Genomic DNA, 7,573 nt, shown 5'->3' with positions numbered 1-7,573 from the left:
ACAGAAACGTTTTGCATTGGAGTTGATCGTAGAACTAGTTATTGGAGCTCTCAGTAACTGACAATAATAATAGATGCACTGTTGAAACAGATACAGAACGCCCAACTGATTGGATTGACACGCAGACAGTCAGTGGGAGAATAAGTCATCTGAAAATTCCAGGCCAGTTACCATCGACAGATTATCTGAATATTCGAATAGAAGAGTAGTCCGATTCAAACCTACACGGATTGTGAAATATTTATACTGACTTGTGTCACTGAGTGGAAGTTATAGGAGCACAAAAACTACAAGCATGATAGCTTCATTAAAGGCAGCAATCAAGATTGTCGCATACCACGCGTCAGCGAGTCGCCAGGTAATATGTTTCACTTATTTCTGCTGAGGTTGAGCCACATTCACATCTGCCCTAGAATTGTGCATTCTGAAGATAATTGATGAGAGATTGATATACCTCAATCTTCAGTTGATATATCTTAGTGTTTTACTCATCTTGCTAGGTATCCATTGGAATAATTTTGAAGCTTACATTATCAATAACGTTCTATGGGTTTGTATACTCATCGATCTATTTATGTCCATCTGAACTTTCAAGGATACTGTTCTGACTTATTTTTCAGAGGATTAAAAAGAAAAGAAGGTAGCAGAGCAAAAGCAGGATCGAAACAAAGATATTATTTTAGACACTCTGATCCTCTATACAATATTCTCTTAACCAAAATATAAGCAATGAGTTTCATTTATTTAATTTACACATGCACAAAATCAAAACAATGAGATAACAGCTCTTTTTGATTATTACAATATTGGACGAATTAAGTACATGGTAATAAAATTGCTTTTTTCAATTCTCAGTTTGAAACTTCATGGAAATGGAAAACAAACCAAATAGTATTTCAAGGAGCAAGTAGGCAACCTGCAATACCTACTGGCGATAACAAAGAAATGTCTCCAGATATCATATCTCCAATACTGTATCACAGTATTAATCTTATAATTTTTGTTGTATGATGCCTAAATAAGTTTGTACTTGAGCATGGTTGAAGATATAAGATGTGTAATTACAAACAACAACCACGCGCTTGATAGGATTCGAACCAAATGACTCTCCGGTAACAAATTATGAAAAACTGATAGTCCTGAACTTACAGAACGGCCAGGTCGAGATGAAGATTTCAGATCGCTAGCGTTCTTCTCTATCTATATCAATGACTCCAAATAAATGTTTCAATCATTTAACAGCTGTTTGGTGACATCGATCTTCATCCCGACTACTCGTTCTGTTCGCACCTAATTCAACTCAGCTACTGGATTCCGCAAAGTGTTTTGAAAATAATAATGATTTATGTAATGGCTGTTTGAATATTTTCATAATTATTATAATAATGTTATCAATATTCAAATGATGAAAATTTGCACTATATTCATCTCAAATGTGTGGATATATTTGCTCTTCATATTTTATAAGTCGGTATACTAGATAGCCAACTAGCGAGAGTAAAACAGCACATTAAAAAGAGCTAAAGGCAACTAACTTCAGGTAAATACCTATCTACTGGGCCGTGCAAGTGGAAGTAGGCTAGTAGTCAGTCAGTTGGCGGCATTCAAGTAGGGGCCGCCGGGTAGCATAGGCTCAGTTTTGAGCAGTCAGTTGAGTTGGGAATAAGCAGCAGCAGCAGCAGCAAAAGAAATCAGGCGGCAAGAAATATAAGGCGCGGACTAGGCAGCTCAGCTTAGGCGTGGCATGGCATGGCACAGGTGCGGTGCCAGCTAGTCAAAGTCAAATTCACGTTCAACTGCCAGCATTCCTTATGAATGCTACCAACACTTCCCACTCGACCAATGCTGAAGTGAATGTCACTGACAGGACAGCTGCCTGCCACGCTGACAATGGGCGTGTATTGGATGGAGTGCTGCAGACTGTTGCTGAATGCTGCACTAGTTGACGCCTTCGTTCTTCTTGCGTACATTTCTAATAGATTTTCCTATTTTTACTGTCTAATAGTATTGACAAACTCTCTCTTTTGTGTAATGTTTATGATTTTTAAGATAATTGGATAGGAAGCTACAGGACAGTCCCGTGAGGGACTCCCCACCAACAAAAATGCCATACGAATTTACTTGATTTATGCAATATTATTGTTCTCTGTTGTATTAAAAATTTTTATTTTTAAGATTCTAGATTAGGAAACAAATATTACATAAAGTTGACTAATATTTATTTCTTTATTTATTTCATACTAGCTGGCCCGGCGAACTTCGTACCGTCAAATAGTTAATGCATCTCATCATAAACTTTAACTGGATGCACACCTGAGGAGGCGCGATGTGGCATTTTGCATCCAGGTACTTCTTGCTTATTGGTGTGAATGGAAGAACTCACACACACTGAATCGGGCATGGCGTGGAACGGTGTGATAAGGCAATCTCCATAAGATCAACACTTTGTATCACCAAGCCGCGCCTCCTCAGGTATGTAGCCTTATCTCATATATATATTTTTATGAAAATTATCCAAGTATCAGTATTTACATTTATATCTCAATATGGACTTCCTATGTGCTAAGTTAGTTGTGCAGTCAGTTGAGTTGGGAATAAGCAGCAGCAGCAGCAGCAGCAGCAGCAGCAGCAGCAGCAGCAGCAGCAGCAGCAGCAGCAGCAGCAGCAGCAGCAGCAGCAGCAGCAGCAGCAGCAGCAGCAGCAGCAGCAGCAGCAGCAGCAGCAGCAGCAGCAGCAGCAGCAGCAGCAGCAGCAGCAGCAGCAGCAGCAGCAGCAGCAGCAGCAGCAGCAGCAGCAGCAGCAGCAGCAGCAGCAGCAGCAGCAGCAGCAGCAGCAGCAGCAGCAGCAGCAGCAGCAGCAGCAGCAGCAGCAGCAGCAGCAGCAGCAGCAGCAGCAGCAGCAGCAGCAGCAGCAGCAGCAGCAGCAGCAGCAGCAGCAGCAGCAGCAGCAGCAGCAGCAGCAGCAGCAGCAGCAGCAGCAGCAGCAGCAGCAGCAGCAGCAGCAGCAGCAGCAGCAGCAGCAGCAGCAGCAGCAGCAGCAGCAGCAGCAGCAGCAGCAGCAGCAGCAGCAGCAGCAGCAGCAGCAGCAGCAGCAGCAGCAGCAGCAGCAGCAGCAGCAGCAGCAGCAGCAGCAGCAGCAGCAGCAGCAGCAGCAGCAGCAGCAGCAGCAGCAGCAGCAGCAGCAGCAGCAGCAGCAGCAGCAGCAGCAGCAGCAGCAGCAGCAGCAGCAGCAGCAGCAGCAGCAGCAGCAGCAGCAGCAGCAGCAGCAGCAGCAGCAGCAGCAGCAGCAGCAGCAGCAGCAGCAGCAGCAGCAGCAGCAGCAGCAGCAGCAGCAGCAGCAGCAGCAGCAGCAGCAGCAGCAGCAGCAGCAGCAGCAGCAGCAGCAGCAGCAGCAGCAGCAGCAGCAGCAGCAGCAGCAGCAGCAGCAGCAGCAGCAGCAGCAGCAGCAGCAGCAGCAGCAGCAGCAGCAGCAGCAGCAGCAGCAGCAGCAGCAGCAGCAGCAGCAGCAGCAGCAGCAGCAGCAGCAGCAGCAGCAGCAGCAGCAGCAGCAGCAGCAGCAGCAGCAGCAGCAGCAGCAGCAGCAGCAGCAGCAGCAGCAGCAGCAGCAGCAGCAGCAGCAGCAGCAGCAGCAGCAGCAGCAGCAGCAGCAGCAGCAGCAGCAGCAGCAGCAGCAGCAGCAGCAGCAGCAGCAGCAGCAGCAGCAGCAGCAGCAGCAGCAGCAGCAGCAGCAGCAGCAGCAGCAGCAGCAGCAGCAGCAGCAGCAGCAGCAGCAGCAGCAGCAGCAGCAGCAGCAGCAGCAGCAGCAGCAGCAGCAGCAGCAGCAGCAGCAGCAGCAGCAGCAGCAGCAGCAGCAGCAGCAGCAGCAGCAGCAGCAGCAGCAGCAGCAGCAGCAGCAGCAGCAGCAGCAGCAGCAGCAGCAGCAGCAGCAGCAGCAGCAGCAGCAGCAGCAGCAGCAGCAGCAGCAGCAGCAGCAGCAGCAGCAGCAGCAGCAGCAGCAGCAGCAGCAGCAGCAGCAGCAGCAGCAGCAGCAGCAGCAGCAGCAGCAGCAGCAGCAGCAGCAGCAGCAGCAGCAGCAGCAGCAGCAGCAGCAGCAGCAGCAGCAGCAGCAGCAGCAGCAGCAGCAGCAGCAGCAGCAGCAGCAGCAGCAGCAGCAGCAGCAGCAGCAGCAGCAGCAGCAGCAGCAGCAGCAGCAGCAGCAGCAGCAGCAGCAGCAGCAGCAGCAGCAGCAGCAGCAGCAGCAGCAGCAGCAGCAGCAGCAGCAGCAGCAGCAGCAGCAGCAGCAGCAGCAGCAGCAGCAGCAGCAGCAGCAGCAGCAGCAGCAGCAGCAGCAGCAGCAGCAGCAGCAGCAGCAGCAGCAGCAGCAGCAGCAGCAGCAGCAGCAGCAGCAGCAGCAGCAGCAGCAGCAGCAGCAGCAGCAGCAGCAGCAGCAGCAGCAGCAGCAGCAGCAGCAGCAGCAGCAGCAGCAGCAGCAGCAGCAGCAGCAGCAGCAGCAGCAGCAGCAGCAGCAGCAGCAGCAGCAGCAGCAGCAGCAGCAGCAGCAGCAGCAGCAGCAGCAGCAGCAGCAGCAGCAGCAGCAGCAGCAGCAGCAGCAGCAGCAGCAGCAGCAGCAGCAGCAGCAGCAGCAGCAGCAGCAGCAGCAGCAGCAGCAGCAGCAGCAGCAGCAGCAGCAGCAGCAGCAGCAGCAGCAGCAGCAGCAGCAGCAGCAGCAGCAGCAGCAGCAGCAGCAGCAGCAGCAGCAGCAGCAGCAGCAGCAGCAGCAGCAGCAGCAGCAGCAGCAGCAGCAGCAGCAGCAGCAGCAGCAGCAGCAGCAGCAGCAGCAGCAGCAGCAGCAGCAGCAGCAGCAGCAGCAGCAGCAGCAGCAGCAGCAGCAGCAGCAGCAGCAGCAGCAGCAGCAGCAGCAGCAGCAGCAGCAGCAGCAGCAGCAGCAGCAGCAGCAGCAGCAGCAGCAGCAGCAGCAGCAGCAGCAGCAGCAGCAGCAGCAGCAGCAGCAGCAGCAGCAGCAGCAGCAGCAGCAGCAGCAGCAGCAGCAGCAGCAGCAGCAGCAGCAGCAGCAGCAGCAGCAGCAGCAGCAGCAGCAGCAGCAGCAGCAGCAGCAGCAGCAGCAGCAGCAGCAGCAGCAGCAGCAGCAGCAGCAGCAGCAGCAGCAGCAGCAGCAGCAGCAGCAGCAGCAGCAGCAGCAGCAGCAGCAGCAGCAGCAGCATGATTATTTTTATCTTGTTTTTCTGTTATTTCGGTTCTAAATTCGATTGTATTATCAGCTTGTTTTTCTCAGTGAGACAAAGATGCACTTATGGGATCGAGCTGTACCCTTCGAATAATCTACTTTCTTGTTCTCTCCAGTTCTTTTTTGCTATTTTCTTTCTCCCTTTTTCTGTCCTTGTTGGTAGCTTTGAGTTTGCATTGCTCTTTCTCTCTAGTTTCTTTGTCTAATTTTGATAATTCCGTTTTGCTTACGTCACTGTCTTGTTTGCTACCCCGTCTTCAACGCTCGATGATCCATTCTGTCTCTGAATTTCGTGAGTGGAGGTTGTAAATTTAACTTTTTCCTTTGATTCCATTTTTATTTAGCTTATGCTAAATTTTTCTATTTATTACAATATGTAGTTGATCAGAGACAGATTTCATACATCACAAGTTGTGATATTATTATTATTTTCTTTATTTTTTTTTATTTCCTTTTTAAATATGTAAATTTTCTTGTTTGTTATTAAAAAAAAAAAAAAAGAAAAGTAATCATGTCCGAAAATTTAATTGAGTATTCATTCTAGCTGGCCTAAGTTATGGCAATTTATTTATATTTGTTGAAAACCTCATTCATCACATATGTATCCATAGTAATTTCTACAATTTCCGCTGTACAGGTAAAGCATTATTTATTTATATACTTTACTTATTGTTTTATAAGTCAAGTCTGATCAGATTATAATTAATCCCAGCTTTCCTTAAATTTGTTTTTCAGCTCTAATTCTCGTAATTCAAAATGTTGGAAATATTTCTATGCAAGTTTATATAATAGTAAAATTAAATTAATAAATAAATAAATATCAAATTATCTTTGTCACGCTGGTCAAATAAATAAATAAATATCAAATTATCTTTGTCACGCTGGTCAAATAAATAAATAAATAATTAAATAAAATTGTAAAGCCTTATTCAAGTTATAATTTTTCTTTTTAAAAAATCTCTTTTGGAAGCTTCACTTCGAGTATCTTGAATTATTTATCTTTAAACTATTATTGATGAATTTATTAAAGATCTTGTGTATTGTTGATTTTGTTAAGAAGAGCAAATTCTGTATTATTGATCTCTCCTTTAGTATTACAGTATTTATATATATTCTTTTCGTTTCTCTATTATTTAGCGGTCATAGACTCGTAGACTCGTAGACTCGTAGTATCACAGGATGTCTTAGTTATGGCCATGGAAGCTGAATCCTTGCTGACCAACTCATCACAAGGAAACCAATATTTCCAGAAAAGATCTAAATTCGCCGTAAAAAGGATACTTCAAGAACTTCTTGTGCAGTGAAAAATTAATAAGTGAAAAATTTGAATAAAGTGTACGGAGGCCTCCTCACTTCAATACACCAGGTATTTACGAAACAACCAATATTAATTTATGGAAAATTCACAGGCAACTACTTCGCAAAAATAAATGGGACAGGATAATAAATAAATTTGTAATTACTTGATTTAAATTTTGTTTATTTTTTGGAAATTCTATTTATTTGATCTATTATGTATATTAAATTGCAAACATGATTACAATCTTATTGTTGATTATTGAATATGCCTAACAATCATCAATGACAAGTAATGAATGGGGTAAATCTTGAATTGTTGAGCTGTCATATCATTCAATTATAAATGTTGCTACTTAGAAGGGGTTGGAAATTAAATAAATGGAATATTTTAGTTAATATATTGAACTATATATTCAATTTATTGATTTAAATATTCGGAGGATTATTTCCTTCCCATCTCAAAGATTAATTTCAACTGCGGTAAACTGAGGTAACATTTCAACTGCGCCTTACTCTGCGAGGTTTGCTTGCAAACTCTTTCATTGATTTATCAATAATATTGAATGATGTGTGACGGTCTCGGCTGTTCTTATCCTTTCTTCTTTCATTGATGGTGGGGAGGATTCAGGTTAAAATTAAAATACAAAATCAAATATTATTCATCATAAATGATCTCGAATTATAAGTATTATATAATCATATTAATAATTTATTTAAGAAAATGATAATATGGGTTCACCGAATAAAGTAGCATCTATGGAATCTAAAATAATTAATTATTGGGATGTTAAAAAATCAGTTGAAGAGTGCTTCAATTTCAATTTGATTCCTATTAGAAAATTCAATCCTAATTTTGTTACTAAAGAGAATTTACTTTTCGAACTTGAAACATTGGGAGTACCTACAGATACAGTTATTGACAATGATGTAGACACTTTAAGGGGAAAGTATCGAGCATTAGTTAGCAATCCAGACCCAAAAATTGCACGAATTATTTACGATGATGAGTCTAGTAAAATTGCTATAAAAAAAATCCTTGATTTATTGACAG

General features: G+C 44.7%; 2 protein-coding genes across 2 annotated transcripts; both read left to right on the top strand.

Moving 5' to 3' along the window:
• Positions 1 to 295: 295 nt before the first annotated feature.
• On the top strand, positions 296 to 3,298 carry LOC120353000 (putative uncharacterized protein DDB_G0271606; the record flags this gene model as incomplete). The annotated part of the gene is made up of 2 exons (XM_039435703.1): positions 296 to 358; positions 2,600 to 3,298. Coding segments are annotated over exons 1-2 (762 nt in total), but the record flags the coding sequence as incomplete, so codon positions are not given.
• Positions 3,299 to 3,313: 15 nt separating this feature from the next.
• LOC120350102 (putative uncharacterized protein DDB_G0271606) lies at positions 3,314 to 4,063 on the top strand (the record flags this gene model as incomplete). The annotated part of the gene is made up of 1 exon (XM_039422385.1): positions 3,314 to 4,063. A coding segment is annotated over one exon (750 nt), but the record flags the coding sequence as incomplete, so codon positions are not given.
• Between the last annotated feature and the right edge of the window lie 3,510 nt (positions 4,064 to 7,573).

Source organism: Nilaparvata lugens, chromosome 1 (assembly GCF_014356525.2).
Source record: "Nilaparvata lugens isolate BPH chromosome 1, ASM1435652v1, whole genome shotgun sequence".
In the NCBI taxonomy this organism is placed as follows: domain Eukaryota; kingdom Metazoa; phylum Arthropoda; class Insecta; order Hemiptera; family Delphacidae; genus Nilaparvata; species Nilaparvata lugens.
The sequence above is the reverse complement of the archived record's forward strand: the minus strand, read 5'-3'. Positions and strand labels throughout refer to the sequence as shown.